Source organism: Phacochoerus africanus, chromosome 14 (assembly GCF_016906955.1).
Source record: "Phacochoerus africanus isolate WHEZ1 chromosome 14, ROS_Pafr_v1, whole genome shotgun sequence".
NCBI classification, from domain to species: Eukaryota; Metazoa; Chordata; class Mammalia; order Artiodactyla; family Suidae; genus Phacochoerus; species Phacochoerus africanus.
The window spans coordinates 48302523-48320147 of NC_062557.1; the positions used below are offsets into that span (position 1 = coordinate 48302523).

General features: G+C 38.9%; 1 protein-coding gene across 4 annotated transcripts in view; it reads left to right on the top strand.

The window, feature by feature from the left end:
• Positions 1–17625, top strand: part of PAFAH1B1 (platelet activating factor acetylhydrolase 1b regulatory subunit 1) — a 119401-nt gene that overhangs the window by 64446 nt on the left and 37330 nt on the right. For 3 of the 4 annotated variants that reach the window (XM_047759134.1, XM_047759132.1, XM_047759133.1), the window contains one exon: positions 10375–10594. In XM_047759134.1, coding sequence (XP_047615090.1) covers positions 10563–10594 — 32 coding nt within the window. In that variant the 5' untranslated portion in view covers positions 10375–10562. Of the gene's footprint in view, positions 1–10281; positions 10298–10374; positions 10595–17625 lie in introns of those variants that run through there. The other variant, XM_047759135.1, reaches the window with a different exon arrangement.

Genomic DNA, 17625 nt, shown 5'->3' on the forward strand with positions numbered 1-17625 from the left:
CTTTCTCTTAAGGCCTTCAGCATATTGGATGAGGTCCACCCACATTATGGAGGGAAATCTGATTTTCTTAAATGTTAATCTCATCCCCAGAATACTATTTCTGCTTTCTTCACATTCATAATCTAAAGCTATAGAGCATCTATTTACAATACTTGCCTTTAATATTAAAAAGTTATGAGACTTAAGATTGGTAGGAGTAATTCTCAGTGGGAAAGTTGGTATCTTAATCATCAGCCCAAGGCTAGTTGAAAAATGCAAAATATTAATGTAAATTTTGGATGAGTGACTTAAATCTTGCAAAATGAGTTATGGTAGTTAGCTATAACTAATAGAGTGAGGAAATGGTGTAGCTGTTGGAAGAATTTTACTATTTTAAAAATGGACTTTGCTTGAGCTTTTAGTCCATCCCTCAGTGATGAACCAACCTGGTTTTTTTTGCTCTTGTTTTTGTTATTGCTTGCCAGCAGCAGGTCCCAGTGAATCATGGGCCTCCAAGCTGAAGCAGAATAAAAGCCAGTAGAGTGAAGCCTAGGTATTTGATTAAAAAGCTTCAGTGATCTAGCATTTTCAGATTGGGGGCAGGGTGGGAAAAATCTAACTTTTTCATATTAATTTTCACACAGAACTCAAGATACTGCAAGAACAATTCCTGTTTTAGTTAGTTTGTTTTTACTCAGAAAAGAATCTCAGAACTCTGGAAGCTCAACTCTGTAGGTGTGCAAGTGAGGAAATCACGAAGATTGGTTTAAGGAAATGAAGTTACTCTTGGGGTGCACTTTGTTGTCCTGTGTAATCTTATAGAATTAAACTATAAATTTAAAATTTTTAATTTGGGTATTTTTTTCAAAATATTCAGTGCATTGATTTTATAGGTAAGTGTACCCTTTTTTTTTTCCCCTCATTATTGGACTTCATTGTGGTATAGCACTAATGGTATAGTTTTTTTTTTTTAATTTATTTTTTTTATTACTCAAATGAATTTATCACATCTGCTGTTGTATAATGATCATAAGAATCCAATTTCACAGGCTTTCCATCCCATAACACAAGCACATTCCCCCCACCCCCCCAAATTGTCTCCTCTGGAGACCATAAGTTTTTCAATGTCTGTGAGTCAGCATCTGTTCTACAAAGAAGTTCATTGTGTCCTTTTTTAAGATTCCACATATCAGTGAAAGCATTTGATGTTGGTGTCTCATTGTATGGCTGACTTCACTTAGCATGATAATTTCTCGGTCCATCCATGTTGCTAAAAATGCTGGTATTTCGTTCTTTTTAATGGCTGAGTAATATTCCATTGTGTACATGTACCACATCTTCTTGATCCACTCCTCTGTCATGGACATTTAGGTTGTTTCCATGTCTTGGCTATTGCAAGTAGTGCTGCACTGAACGTCGGAATACATGTGTCTTTGTGAGTCGTGGTTTTCTCTGGGTAGATGCCCAGGAGTGGGATTGCTGGATCAAATGGTGGTTCTATGTTTAGTTTTTTGAGGAATCTCCATACTGTTTTCCACAGTGGTTGCACCAATTTACAATCCCACCAACAGTGTACTGGGGTTCCTTTTTCTCCACACCCTCTCCAGCACTTACTGTTTGTAGACTTTGATGATGGCCATTCTGGCTGGTGTAAGGTGGTACCTCAGAGTGGTTTTGATTAGCATTTCTCTAATAATGAGTGATGGACATCTGTTCATGTGTTTTTTGGCCATCTGTATGTCTTCTTTGGAGAACTGTCTGTTTAGATCTTCTGCCCATTTTTTGTTGGGGTTGTTTTTTTTTTTTTCGGTATGGAGCTGCAGAAGTTATTTATAAATTTTGGAGATTAATCTCTTGTCAGTTGATGCATTTGCAAAGATTTTCTCCCATTCTGTGGGTTGTCTTTTCGTTTTGTTTAGAGTTTCCTTTGCTGTGTAGAAACTTAAGTTTGATTAGGTCCCATTTGTTTATTTTTGTTTTTATTGTCAGTACTCTTAAGAGGTGGATCTGAGAAGATGTTGCTGTCGTTTATGTCAGAGAGTGTTTGGCCTATGTTTTCCTCTAAGAGTTTTATAGTATCTGGTCTTATATCTAGGTCTTTAATCCATTTGGAGTTTATTTCTGTGTATGGTGTTAGGGAATGTTCTAATTTATAGTTTTAAACATTGTTTTTACCTAGAATAGTAATCAGAGTCAAATGTTGAGAACTTAGAGAAACCTCTAACTTCATGTCTGATGCCATGATAAGGAGCATCACATCTGAGGAAATTGATGGAGAATTTGCAGGGACACCCAAAATACCACTGTTTAAATGGATGAAAGATGGTCCTCCTTTTTAATTCTATACAGTGAGGACTGTGCAAGTCAAAACACATGTGTGTGTTCTTTTGGGATAGTTATACAGAAATCAGAATGATTTGGATGGTGCAATTAGGGATGGTGAGGGAAAGAGAAGACAGCACAAGTGAAAAACATTTCTTATCCAGCAGGTGGGACCATGTTTGGGGAGTTGACTACTTTAGTTTTTATTTCTCAAGAAGCACATAGTTTATTGGGAAACAAAAGATTTTATTTAACTCTTGAAAAACTTGTCTGAAAAGATCTGTTTGCCAGTAGCTTCTGCCTTGCCTCATTACTATATCTGGAAAATATTTGGATTATGGTTATGAGCTATATAATATGTGCTATTCAAAGAAGTGGTGGAGTTCCCACTGTGGCACAGCAGGTTAAAGGTCTGGCTTTGTCTCTGCAGCAGCTCAGGTCACTTGTGAGGTGAGGGTTCAAACCCTGGCCCAGGAACTTCCTTTCTTAAACTTTTACTTCTACATCTAAAAATAGATAAATGATGATTTCCACTTTTTCTTTGGCTTTTTAGGGCCGCACCCTTGGCATATGGGGGTTCCCAGGCTAGGGGTTGAATTGGAGCTATAGCTGCTGGCCTATGCCACAGCCACAGAAACATGGGATCAAGCCGTGTCTATGACCTACACCACAGCTCACAGCAACACTGAATCCTTCACCCACTGAGTGAGGCCAAAGATTGAACCCGAAACCTAATGCTCCTAGTCGGATTCATTTCCATTGCACCACAAAAGGCAACTCTCGATTTCCACTTTTTTATCAGTACACTCCTCTACTGTTGCCATAATTGCTTGTTTATGTTTTCCTTCACACATACCCTTTATTTCCTTTATTGTTTTCCCCTATTTCATAAACTCCAGTTAGCAAGGAACAGCGTACAAAATAGATTATTTAATGAAATAAAATTTTATAAAGGTTGTTTTGGTAAGTGAAACCTATGTTAACACATTAACACTTAAAATGAGAGGAACTTAAATTGATAATTCATTGACCATTCTGACTTATAAGATTATTTTTTTAATACTCTCTTAATTCCTTTCTGCTTTCTTTTTTACTTTTCACCTTTTTCTGTGGTGAGGTAAACATTGTTATCTAGGAGGGCTGCATTGGTGGAGCAGATGAGTGAATATAATATTAGAATATGGGAGTTCCCATCGTGGCTTAGTGCTTAACAAATCCAATTAGGAACCATGAGGTTTTGGGTTCGATCCCTGGCCTCACTCAGTGGGTTAAGGATCCAGCGTTGCCAGCGTTGCCGTGAGCTGTGGTGTATGTAAGTCGCAGAGGTGGCTCGGATCCCACGTTGCTGTGGCTCTAGCATAGGCCGGCAGCTACAGCTCCGATTAGACCCCTAGCCTGGGAACCTCCATATGCCGTGGGTGTGGTCATAGAAAAAAAAATTAGAATATGGAGGAGTTCCTGTCATGGCTCAGTGGTTAACCAACCCAACTAGTTTCCATGAGGATGTGGGTCCCATCTGGCCTCGCTCAGTGGGTTAAGGATCTGGCATTACTGTGAGTTGAGGTGTAGGTCATAGATGCTGCTGGGATCTGGTGCTGCTGTGGCGTAGGCCAACGGCTACAGCTCCAATTTGATCCCTAGCCTGGAAACCTCCATATGCCTCAGTGCGGCCCTAAAAAGATACACACACACACACACGCGCGCGCGCACACACACACACACAGTAGAATATGGAATCCCTAAGAATTGTGCATTTCAAAAAGCATACTGAAGAAGCCTCTTTCTAGTGCTTAGGCGAACCAGACCTGATCTCTAAGAACGTCTGGATATTAACATACAAATGAATAAACCACACTCCTTTTTTAAATTTGTTTGTATTACATACGTATAGCTTAGGTTATTGAAGTACTGCCAAAATACATTTCAAAAATAAGTCTTTTCATTTATTATGTTGACTTTGGAAGGATTTGGGAACCCCCTTAACATATATATATAATATTTTGTTTATCTTCATAAAAGATGGGGAGAGATCTTGGCTTTCATCACATTCTCAAAGGAATCCAATGACCCCTCACCAGAAGATACAGAATTCTTCCACCAGGTGATATGAAAATATTGCCTGGTTTATTCATACTGTTTATTATAAATATAGACTGCTTTTTGCTAAATAGCTCTAGGCTCTTTCTTTTGCTCCATTTGAGAAACGTTTATTTTTGTTATCAGATATTTTGCAACTACATGTTAAAATGTTAAACTAAAAGGTAACTAGAAAGGTAAATCTGAGAAATACTTTGTATCATCTGTGTGTGTGTGTGTGGGGGGGGTGGTAGGAAAGTTTAAGGGTAGGAAGTTAATAGAGGATGAAATAATCTGGGTTACAGGGAACCTTAGATATTTTCTTCACAGAAAAGTTGCGTGAATTACTCAGGCTTATAGAGTTGACAGGTTTGAACCACATCTTTCTTAACGCACATCTAGGGCTCATCACACCTGTTGTCTCTTTCTACTATTTGTCATCAGTATTTAGCGGTTGTAATAAAAAACATTATTAACCTATGGCAGTAAATAATAATAATAGTTACAAATTGAGAAGTCTTAAAATTAATCATCCCACTCTATGACTACAACTTTTTGAATGTTCTCCGGGAGAAAGACCTGCTTTTTTGATCCCTCTATTTGCCTTTCCTGTGTTCACTTTTGACAGTGTAATTTAGGCTCTTTTAGCCATTGTTTCAACTCTCCTCATTATGTATTCATCACACATACCCTGAAAACCTCAATCCAACCTAGATCTCTAAATGTGTGACTTTTCTGTGTCTGCAGCCAGACCATATATACTTGCTAAAGAAAAACTTATCTTTTTTGATTGCTACGACCAAAAATTCATGGTCTCCACTCTTAAAAATGTCCTTCCTCTACATCCTGTTCTGTTTCTTTGTCTTTGTTCTTCATTGCAGCTATTTCAAACCTCTTAATGCCTTCTTCCTTACTACCCCCACCCAGCAAATGACCTCACTTCCTATTTTCTTGAAATATAAAAAGTATTTGCGGGAGTTCCCTTCGTGGCTCAGTGGAAATGAATCCAACCAGGAACCATGAGGTTGCAGGTTCAATCCCTGGTCTCACTCAGTGGGTTAAGGATCCAGCGTTGCCCTGAGCTATGGTGTAGGTCACAGACAAGGCTCAGATCTGGCATTGCTGTGGCTCTGGTATGGGCTGGCAGCTGTACCTCTGATTAGACCACTAGCCTGGGAACTTCTGTATGCTGTGGGTGTGACCCTAAAAAGACCAAAAAAAATTTTTTTTTGCATCTTTTTCTCCTTTCGTATATCTGGATCTCTCATTCCTTTTTTGTCCTCCTTCTATTCAGTATTGCCCTATTCTGATTTTTAAAAAGGACATTTTATTATGGAAAATATCAGGCTCATAAACAAAAGTAGAGACTAGTACCCATTCATATACCCATTATCCAGCTTCAACATTTCTCAACTCAGAGCTAATATTGTTTCACATATCTCACTCCATGCACTTTACATGTTTTTTGAAGCAAATCCCAGACATACTATTCCACTGATAAATTTTTCATTGTATATTTTAAAAAAGACTTTTAAAAAATAGCCACAGTACTGTATTACCCCTTGAAAATATTAATATCATCAGATATTAAATGTTCATATTTCCTTAAAACTTGATTAGTTTGTTTTACAAATCATTGTTTATTTTTACAATTTAAGAAAATTTAGATCTGGAGTTTCCGCTGTGACCCAGTGGGTTAAGAATCCCACTGCAGCAGTTTGGTGCAGGTTTGATCCCTCGTCTGGCACAATGGGTCAAAGGAGCTGGCGTTATTGAAGCTGTGACTTTGATTCAAGCCCTGACCCAGGAGCTTTCATATGCAACAAGTGCAGCCCCCCCCCCCCAAAAGAAAGCAAAATTAGATCTAAGTAAGGTCAATAAATTCCAGTTGGTTCTTATTATCACTTATCTCTTTTAAGCTTTAGATTTCCCTTTCCAACTCTTTTTATTTTCTTGGAATTTATTTGAAGAAACTGGGTCATTTATTTAATTTGGTTTTTCTTTCTCTTTTTAGGACCGTACCACTGCATGTGGACCTTCCCAGGCTAGTGGTCAAATCAGAGCTTCATTGGGCAGCCTGTGCCACAGCCACAGCAACTTGGGATCCTAGCTGCATCTGTGAGCTACACCACAGCTCATGGCAACACAGGATCCTTAAGCCACTGAGTGGGGCCAGGGATCGAACCTGCATCTTCATGGGCACTATGGAGTTTGTTACTGTTGAGCCGCAATGGAAACTCCAGGGTCATTTATTTTATAGAGCTTTTCACAGTCTGGATTTTGCTGATTATATCCCTTTGGTGTCGTCAACATACTCTTCTGTGCTCTATACTTTTTGCACATTGATGATCAGAGCAAGATACTTGATCAGATTCAGATTTGATTTTGTGGCAAGAATACTTTATGGGTGGTGTGGTGTTATTCTGTCAAGAAATAGACGAGTCTGGTTTTTTTTTTTTTTTTTTCTTCGTTTGCCTTTGGTTAATTAAAGGGCAAAAATGGTGATGTTAAAATTCTTCCTCATTTCTCTTGTGTCTTTTTTTTTTCCCCTCTCCCATTAGCATTTAACCATCTTAGTTGAGAAAAACAACAACCCAGAAAAATTGCTTTACAACTTTTCCACCTATTTCTTCCTCCTGTCCTTCTTTCCTTCCTTCTTCCCTTCCTCTTACCCCCACCCCCCTTGCAGCATATGGAGGTTCCCAGGCTGCGGGTCAAATCAGAGCTGCAGCTGCTGGCCTGCACCGTGGCCACGACAATGCCAGATCCTTAACCCACTGAGAGAGGCCAGGGATCGAACGTGCATCCTCATGGATACTAGTCTAGTTCTTAACCCACTGAGCCACAATGGGAACTCCATATTTCAAAGATACTTATTTATGGTACCATCTTTACGTCATCTTTTTTTTAAAAATAAACTCACACAGTGCAGTAAAAGCCAAAAAGAATGAAATAATGCCATTTGCAGCAACATGGATGGATCTGGGGGATTGTTAGACTAAGTGAAGTAAGAGAGAAAGACAAATACTATATGATATCACTGTATATGGAATTTAAAATAGAGACCAGGCGTTCCCTTGTGGTGCATCAGGTTAAGGATCTAGTGTTATCACTGTAGCAGCTCGAGTTGCTGCTGTGGTGCACGTTCAGTCCCTGGCCCAGGAACTTCCTCATGGCATGTGGCCTAAATAAATAAATAAATAAATAAATAAAATGCAACACAAATCTACATATCTACAAAACAAAAACAGACTCACAGATATAGGAACAGACTTGTGGTTGCTATGGGGAGGGAATGATTGGGAGCAGAGGCAAACTGTTATGTATAGGATGAATAAACAAGATCCTACTGTATAGCATAGGGAACTGTATTCAATATCCTGTGATAAACCATAATGGAAAAGAATATGAAAAAGAATATGGGAGTTTCCATGTGGCTTAGTGGGTTAAGAACCTAACAGTGTCTCTGAGGATGCAGGTTTGATCCCTAGCCTCACCCAGTGGGTTAATGATCTGGCATTGCTGCAAGCTATGGCTCAGATCCTGAGTTGGTGTGTCATAGGCCAGTTTAACCCCTAGCCCTGGAAACTTCCATATGCTACACATTTGCCACAGGTGCAGCCCTAAAAAGAAAAGGGAAAAAAAGGAATATGTATGTATAACTGAGTTGCTTTATTGTATAGCAGAAATTAATACAACATTGTAAATCAACTATGCTTCAATAAAGATTTTTTGAAAATTATATATCTCTGGCTATATTTACTAGCATTGCTCAATGGAGATGGCTCTCCATTGAAACCAGCAGCTGCCATTGGGAACATGTGACTGCCCACCTTTTGACTTAGGGCTCATATTTTTATTTTAATTATTATTTTTTTTGTCTTTCTACTTTTCTAGGGCCACATCCGTGGCATGTGGAGGTTCCCAGGTCAGGGATCTAAATCAGAGCTGTTGCCAACTGACGAGGATCCTGGCCTTGCTCAGTGGATTAAGGATCCAGCTTTGCTGTGAGCTGTGATGTAGGTTGCAGACACAGCTTGGATCCCACGTTGCTGTGGCTGTGGTATAGGCCAGCACTTGAAGCTCTCAATTTGACCCCTAGCCTGGGAACTTCCATATGCTTCAGGTGCAGCCCTAAAAAGACAAAAAATAAATAAAATTTAATTTCATTTGGAAGATGATTTTCTATTTCTTTGAAGGATCCTTTGCTTTTTTGCTTTTTTGCTTTTTAGGGACGCACCTGTGGCATATGGAGGTTACCAGGCCAGGGGTCGAATTGGAGCTGTAGCTGCTGGCCTACATCACAAATACAGCTCACAGCAACACCAGATCCTTAACCCACTAAGCAAGGCCAGGGATCCAACATGCATCCTCATGGATGCTAGTCAGATTTGTTAACTGCTGAGCCATGGCGGGAACTCTGAAGGATCCTCGTCAGTTGAATTTTGTATACACAAATAATTTTGTATTTCAGTATTTTGCATTTTAAGGAAGACATCTCAGATACACAGTTGACCAGAACAGTGCAGGGCCAAGGGGCATCAAACATCTGCATAAAATTTTACAGTTGGCTGGATTCTTGATATTCACAATTTCACGTTGTATAGTCCCATATTGACTGAAAGAAATTCGCACAAAAATGGACCGATGCAGTTCAAACCCATTTTGTTCAAGGACAAACAGTATTCCCAATTATGGTGGAAATTCTTTCTAGCTGTTTCTGTGCAATGTGATGAGACAAAATATACTTAAACTTCAGTAAAATAGGAGATTTGAAGAATAATTCTTTAAGAAACGGTTCTTGATTTTTCTTACTCTTATCTACATTTCCTCTCATGAGTTGATCACAGTACTTTTTAGATATTGTATAGAAACTGGTTTTATAGTGTTACAGGTATAAAGAAAGAGCTCTAAAATATTAAGTAATATTGTCCAAAAATCTAGGTTAGAGGATTGAATTACTGTGAGCACAGAAATTATGTACTCCATTCAGTTTTTAATTTTTTTAAAACACATCCTTCTTAAGGACACAAAGTAAATTGAGCCAATGCTAAATTATTTATTGATTAAATATATTGGTTAAAGGGGCATGGGATTGCTAAATAGTTTGTTGACATACATAATATCAGCTATTTTAAGACTTACTGGTGACTGATAACTCAGTCTTAAAGGTTACTTTGGTTATGGTTGGAACCTTTGGCTGGTGGGCAATTTTGGGAAATACCTATTTTTTCAGATAATACTTCTTTTTGTAAATTAGAATATTTGGTATTTCATCAAGGGAAAATTATCTTCTCCAGAACCTATGTGGTAATATTTGAAATTTAAAATTGAGGGAGTTCTCATTGTGGCCCAGTGGGTACATACCTCACTAGTATCCATGAAGATGTGGGTTTGATCCCTGGCCTCGCTCAGTGGTTTAAGGATCCTGCATTGCTGTGAGCTGTGAGCTGTGGTGTAGGTCACAGAAGTGGCTCAGATCCTGTGTGGCTGTGGCGTAAACCTGCAGCTGCAGCTCCAATTTGACCCCTAGCCTGGGAACTTCCATCTGCTGCAGGGATGGCCCTAAAAAGCAAAAAAAAAAAAAAGTCAACAACAAAATTTTAAATTGATAAAAGTAGATATAGCAGGTGACATGGTTTTGAGTGGGTAAATTTTTAAGTAGTGCTATCTTGGCTCAGTAAACTATTAAAGATAATTTAAGACACAAAAATGACTATATTTTGACATCAGTTTTTCACAGTATGTTAAAATATCTGATATTCATATTGGCATCACAATAAACCTCATCTCTTTTTTTCGTCCACAACTGCAGCATGCATTTCAAAGGGCTAAGTATCAAACCTGCGCCACAACAGTGACAATGCTGGATTTCCAACCTGCTGAGCCAACAGGGAACTCCTAAACCTCATCTTTGAAAGTATATACTGCAAATAATAATTTAGAAATAATTTAAATTCTGAGTGAAAAATAACCTTTCTCTCTCTTTCTCCTTAGGTGGAATGAACCTTACTTGTTGAATATCTCCTGGTTACTAGTTGGATTCACTTGTGAAAGAATCATTTTCCCCTGCGTTGAAGCCACTTAGTGGCATATTTAAGTATAAGTCCAGGCATCGCAAAGATTTTGATTTCCCGAAGGAGGGACATACCACTATATCGAATAAGCTTGACGTTACAGCCAAAATGGTGCTGTCCCAGAGACAACGAGATGAACTGTAAGTTTCTCTGTTTTTATGTTTTTTTTTTTTTTGTAAATTCTCTCATAAAAGGACCAAGTAGTAAATAAAAATATGGCTTTGGGAGATGTATTATTGTCATTATTATTATCTTTATTTTTGCTTTTAAGGGCCACACTTGTAGCATATGGAAGTTCCTAGTCTAGGAGTTGAATTGGAGCTGCAGCTTCAGGCTTATGCCACAGCTACAGCAATGCAGGATCTGAGCCACATCTGTGAGCTACACCACAGCTCACAGCAATACCAGATCCTTAATCTACTAAGCAGGGCCAGGAATCGAACCCTTGTCCTCTGGGATACTAGTTGGATTCCTAACTGCTGAACCGTAATGGGAACTCTGGGAGATGTATTCTAAATTAAAATTATTGCTATGAAAATTCAGATACTGGTTTGAGCTGTTTGGTCTGATTTTAAAACTGTCTTATTTTGACATAGTATTATTTGTCCTTGTTAATGTTATCGTGTATATGTTTAAAGCAGAACAAACAAGTTAGTTGAGATAATTTTTTTTCCAGACCATCTGAGAATGAGTTGCATGCATGAAGGGTCTTTTCTCAAAGATAACTTCATTGTCCAGTTCCTAAGAATAACTGTGTTCTTACAGTTAGCAGTTTCAGTAAAATTTAATATTGTCACAATGCTTTTATTTAATCTACTTCAGTTTTGTTATCAGCCCAATATTGTCCTTTATAGCATTTTTTTCTCTCTCTGACATACCATCCAGTCTGAGATCAGATACTATATTTAGTTGTCATGTCTCTTTAGTCTCACTTAACCTGAAACATTCCTCAACCTTTCTTTGTCTTTTATGATTCTGTCTTTGAATAGTCTTTAAAAAAATTGGGGGGTGGGGAGAGTTCCCACTGTGGCACAGTGGGTTAAGAATCTGATTGGAGTGGTTCAGATGGCTGCAGAGGTAAGGGTTTGATCCCTGGCCTAGAGCAGTGGGTTAAAGGATACAGTGTTGCCACAACCGAGGCTCAGATTCAGTCCCTGGCCCAGGAACTTTCATGTGTTGCAGGTGGGCACAGCCATAAAATTTTTTAAATTATTTTTTAATTTTTTGGCTGTACTCGTGGCCTGTGGAAGGTTAAAAATGCACTACAGCAGCAACCTGAGCCATACCAGTGACAGTGTGGGGTCCTTAACCTGCTGAGCCACCAGGGAACTCAAAAATTTTTTAATTGAATGAAAGATTCTTTAAATTCTGTGGCTCTTTACAGTTTTCAAAACTTTCACACACATGATATCATATAATCCCATAATAACCCCTTTTCCCCCTCTACCCAAATGTTGACTCTCTTTACTGGTAACCAGCTGCTAGTTTGTTCTCTGTATCTGTGAGTGTGCTTTTTTTGTTTTATCCAATAGTTTGTTTTATTTCTTAGATTCCACATATAGGTGATATCAGACAGTATTGGTCTTTCTATGTCTGACTTATTTCACTTAGCATAATGCCCTCTAAGTCCATCCATGTTCACATGCCAAATTTTCAGGTTTTTTTTTTTTTTAATTAATGGCTGAGTAGTATTAATTAGTATTTTGTTTCTTTTGGATATATATCCAGGAGTGGAATTGCTGGGTCATATGGTAACTTTGTTTTTAGTTTTTTTTTGAGAAACTCCATACCGTTTTCCATTGTGACTACACCAGTTTACATTCCCACCAACCAGTGTAGGAGGGTTCCCTTTTCTCCACATCCTCAACAACATTTGTTACATGAGTCTTTTTTTTTTTGGTCTTGTCCTTTTAGGGCCACACCCTCGGCATATGGAAGTTCCCAGGCTATGGGTCAAATTGAAGCTGTAGCTGCCAGCCTACGTCACATCCACAGTAATGGTGGGTCCAAGCCATGTCTGTGACCTACACTGTAGCTCAACACTGGATCCCCAACCCACTGAATGAAGCTAGGGATCACACCTGCATCCTCATGGATACCAGTAGGGTTCATTATTGCTGAGCCACAACAGGAACTCCTTTTTTTTTTTTGAAATATGAATGTTTCTCATTTTGTGTTTGTTTCCTCATGTTTATATCCAGTTTACGCATTCTTGGCCAGAATACTACATAAATCATTTTCTAGTCTTTTCAGGGGATATCATATCTAGAGACACATACTGTCCATCTGCACCTCAATGATGATAATTTTGATCCCTCAAGCTAAATGCCTCATGTCTCCACTATATAGTTACTGTTATTTCCTTTTCAACAAATAAGTGATGAGGCACCTTAAGATCATTCCAACATTCTTCTTTCCCATCAGTATTTCTCCCCTACATTTTATTCCATTGATGGTTCTTGCCTAAAGAATTTTTTTTTTTTTAATCTTTTCTAGGGCTGCTTTCACGGCATATGGAGGTTCCCAGGTGAGGGGTTGAAATGGAGCTATAGCCCCCAGCCTACACCAGAGCCACAGCAACTCGGGATCCGAGCCGCGTCTGCAACCTACACCACAGCTCATGGCAACGCCGGATCCTTAACCCACTGAGCAAGGCCAGGGATGGAACCCACAACCTCATGGTTCCTAGTCGGATTCGTTAACCACTGAGCCATGATGGGAACTCTCGCCTAAAGAATTCTTTACTACAGTGGTTGCAAAGTGATGATTTTCTAACACCACTAGTCATTCTGTATTTATTAGTCAGCACGTAGCATTTTACTGTAATCAGTAGACCTTTTTCTCCTTTATACATACTTGTCTTTTTATGTTGATACGAATTCACAGGTTCTTATATTTTCAGTCGTTTATCATTCATTACTTTTCTTACTGTTTTGGTATTTGAATCATCCCAGGTTGTTCCATAGGAGCCTCTTCAGTTGGCTCTTATATATACCCTTACTCTCTAGGATAACAAAATAGCCCATGCTTATTGTTTACCTATCCTGCTTTAATCCTAGAATCAGCTGTTGCACCAAGCCATTGTTCCGCTAGTGTATTCATTGCTACTGAGATGTCTTTGCTTCTTGGCCCTTTAAGTAAACAGAACTAGGGAGTACATGTGTGTATAAACACATGCTCAGACACCTGGCTCACATACTAAGGTTTCTCAATCTTGGCATAATTGTCATTTGGGGCCAAATAATTCTTTGCTATGGGGGCTGTCCTGTACACTCTTGATTGTTTAGCAACATCCCTAGTTTCTACCTACTTGATGCCACATCCAAAAATGTCTCTAGACTCTCCTCTGTGGGGGCTGTGATACTTACAAAGTAGTTTCAGAGTTATTATGCTCATACCACTGGTTCAGAATTGTAAGCAGTTCTCCCCCATCTACCCTGTCTATCTACTACTGGAGACTGGGAGTATATCATCAAATACTGTGTTTGTAAATTATATGGATTTGTTTTGTTTTTTTCTCTCCCTCTTCATGTAGTCATATCATTCATTTGAAATACAGTTGGGTTCATCTCCTAGTTTTTAGGGTTTCTGTGTTTTGCATCCACCCTCTTCCCATCTTTCTGATTTTATTTAATATTTTAACTATGTAGAACATCATCTATACAAAAATACATACTCTGAAGTGTTATCTTCCTCTGAATCCTTTCTACTCAGTTACCCCTCCTTAACCCTCTACATAAGAACCAACCTCTGGAGTTCCCAACGTGTGTTCAATCCCTGGCCTCGCTCAGTAGGTTAAGGATCCGGTGTTGCCGTGAGCTGTGGTGTAGGTTGCAGACGAGGCTCGGATCCCGAGTTGCTGTGGCTCTGGTGTAGGCCGGTGGCTACAGCTCCGATTCGACCCCTAGCCTGGGAGCCTCCATGTGCCGCGGGAGCTGCCCAAAGAAATAGCAAAAAGACAAAAATAATAATAATAATAATAATAAAGCTTTTTTTTGGGGGGGGGAAATCAACTGAAGAGCGGAGAACCTAATTTCAGGTAGCTAAGTTTTTATGGAAGTTGAGATAAGAATTGACTTAAAGTGCTCATCATCAAGCAAACAAAATTTGCCTTACGAGTCTAAATATAAATTTGGGAGATGGGAGTTCCTGTCGTGGCGCAGTGGTTAACGAATCCGACTAGGAACCATGAGGTTGCGGGTTCAGTCCCTGCCCTTGCTCAGTGGGTTAACGATCCAGCGTTGCCGTGAGCTGTGGTGTAGGTTGCAGACGCGGCTCAGATCCCGCGTTGCTGTGGCTCTGGCGTAGGCTGGTGGCTACAGCTCCAATTCAACCCCTAGCCTGGGAACCTCCATATGCCGCGGGAGCGGCCCAAGAAATAGCAACAACAATAACAACAACAACAAAAGACAAAAATAAATAAATAAATAAATAAATTTGGGAGATGGATTTAGTGTCTTCTAGTTTTTAGTGAGGAAATAAAATGAAAGGTTTTCCTTTTTCTCCTGTTTTTGAAAATATTATGAACATATATTTACTGTGATATAAAATCACAAATGTTTATGTACCTTTTACAAATAAGATAAATTTGGGTACCTCAATTGGCCTTTGTAGCATTTTGGCATTTCTAAAGGTTGGATAACAATTAGCCAGTAAAATTCTTTAAGATATTTTTAGAATAGAAATGAATTTTGACAAACTTGAAAATGATAATTTGTGGTTAAACTCACTGAATGTGTATTGCCTACCTTCTGTGGTCTTACTGTTTTTAACATTTTTTGTCACCTGTTCTGTGAATTTAGAAATAGTATCTGTTTTTAGTTCATTTAATATTACTTATACCTCTATTTCTTTATCAAATTTTATGCATTGATTTCTCCCCATGAAAGATAAAGGAAGGGAATTTCATTGTGGCTCAGTGGTTACAAACCTAACTAGTATTCATGAGGATGCGGGTTCAACCCCTGGCCTTGCTCAGTGAGTTAAGGATCTCACGTTGCCATGAGCTATGATGTAGGTCATGGACATGGCTCAGATCTTGAATTTCTCTGGCTGTGGTGTAGGCTGGAAGCTGTAGCTCTGATTCAGCCCCTAGCCTGGAAACTTCCATATGCCACAGGTGTAGTCCTAAAAACAAAAAAACAAAAACAAAAGATGAAGTCTGTATTTTTAGGTTGTCCTGTATACGTACTGTATTTGATTTGATGTTCACCCCTAATTCTTTTGTGCCACAACTTTCCCATTCTTGTATTTTTTATTTATTTATTTATTTTTGTCTTTTGTCTTTTTTGTTGTTGTTGCTATTTCTTGGGCCACTCCCGCGGCATATGGAGGTTCCCAGGCTAGGGGTTGAATCAGAGCTGTAGCCACCGGCCTACGCCAGAGCCACAGCAACGCGGGATCCGAGCCGCGTCTGCAACCTACACCACAGCTCACGGCAATGCCGGATCGTTAACCCACTGAGCAAGGGCAGGGACCGAACCCGCAACCTCATGGTTCCTAGTCGGATTCGTTAACCACTGCGCCACAACGGGAACTTCTCATTCTTGTATTTTTTAAACAGCTTTATCATGATTATTATTATTATCATTTGCTTTTTAGGGCTGCACCTGCCGCATATGAAAGTTCCCAAGCTAGGGGTTGAATTGAAGCTGAAACTGCCAGCATATGCCACAGCCACAGCAACGCGGGATCCTTAAGCCACTGAGCAGGGCCAGGAATCAAACCTACATCCTCATGGATACTGGTTGGGTTCGTTACTGCTAAGCCACAGTGGTAACTCCTAAACAGCTTTATTGAAGTATGGTTGATAAACAAATAACTGTAGATATTTAATGTGTACAATTTGATGAGTTTGGGCCATTCTTATATTCTTGTTTTGATAAGAATAGATTATCTTATCTACTCTCTGGGTAGATTTTGTCAATCTTGTACTTTTTTCAAAATGGGCTCATATATGGACCTCTGTGAGTTTTTGCATGCTAGAGAATAATTTTTTCTTGCTCCCAAAATGAATGAGAAGTAAAAGGTGAACAATTTTTAGATTATGCCTTTTCCCCCCTCAGTTATAAATATTAAGGAAAAATATTGCCATGTTTTAGACTGAAAAGAAAATTTCAAATTCCAAAAATGCAGAAATCACATAAACCTCATTAGCTGACAATAATGCAATAAATGTACAAATTAATTGCAAAAGGAGAGAAAAGAGAAATCTATCCATATGAACATTTAAAAATATACTTCAAAGTAACTGGAATAAAGAGCCGAATGAAATTTAGGAAGTAAAGAAATTATTATTAGTGAGAGTACTCACAACAAAAACCTGGGATGTAGCCCACTACATAATGGCATATAAAAAAATCGGATAGTCTTTAATGAATCCTTTTTTTTGTTTTTTTTTTTTGTTTGTTTGTTTATTTTTAAGGGCTGCACCCGTGGCATACAGAGGTTCCTAGACTAGGGGTCCAGTCAGAGCTACAGCTTCTGGCCTATGCCACAGCAACGCAGGATCTGAGCTGCATCTGCAACCTACACCACAGCCACAGCAACACAGGATCCTTAACCCACTGAGTGAGGCCAGGGATCGAACCCACAACCTCATGGTTCCTAGTCGGGTTCGTTTCCATTGCATCACGACAGGAACTCCCTAATGAATCTTTTTTAAAAAATAAAGACTAGAAATGAACATTCAAAAAGAACAACAAATAAGCCTAAAGAAAGCAGAAGGAAGGAATTAATAATAAATAAAAACAGAAATTAATGAAATAGAAAATATAACGTGGTAACCTGTTTGGTAAAATTAAAAACTTTAAAAATAGACAAAACTGGGAGTTCCTGCTCTGGCACAATGGGATCTGTAGCATGTCTGTAGCCTCAGGATAGGGTTCAATCCCTGCCCTGGTACAGTGGGTTAAAGTTGCCATGTAGATTGCAACTGTAGCTAGGATCTGATCCCTGGCCTAGGAAAGTGCATGTGCCATGGGGTAGCCAAAAGGCGGGGGGGGGGGGGAATAGACAAAACTAAAAGAGAAAAGATACAGATGAACAATATAGTAATGAAAGAGGCAACATAAAATGAAGATTTTCAAAATTATGAGTGTTCTGTCCTATTAAATTTGAAAATCTGAATCAGCTGAGTGATTTTCTAGATGAATACATGTATGATAAAATT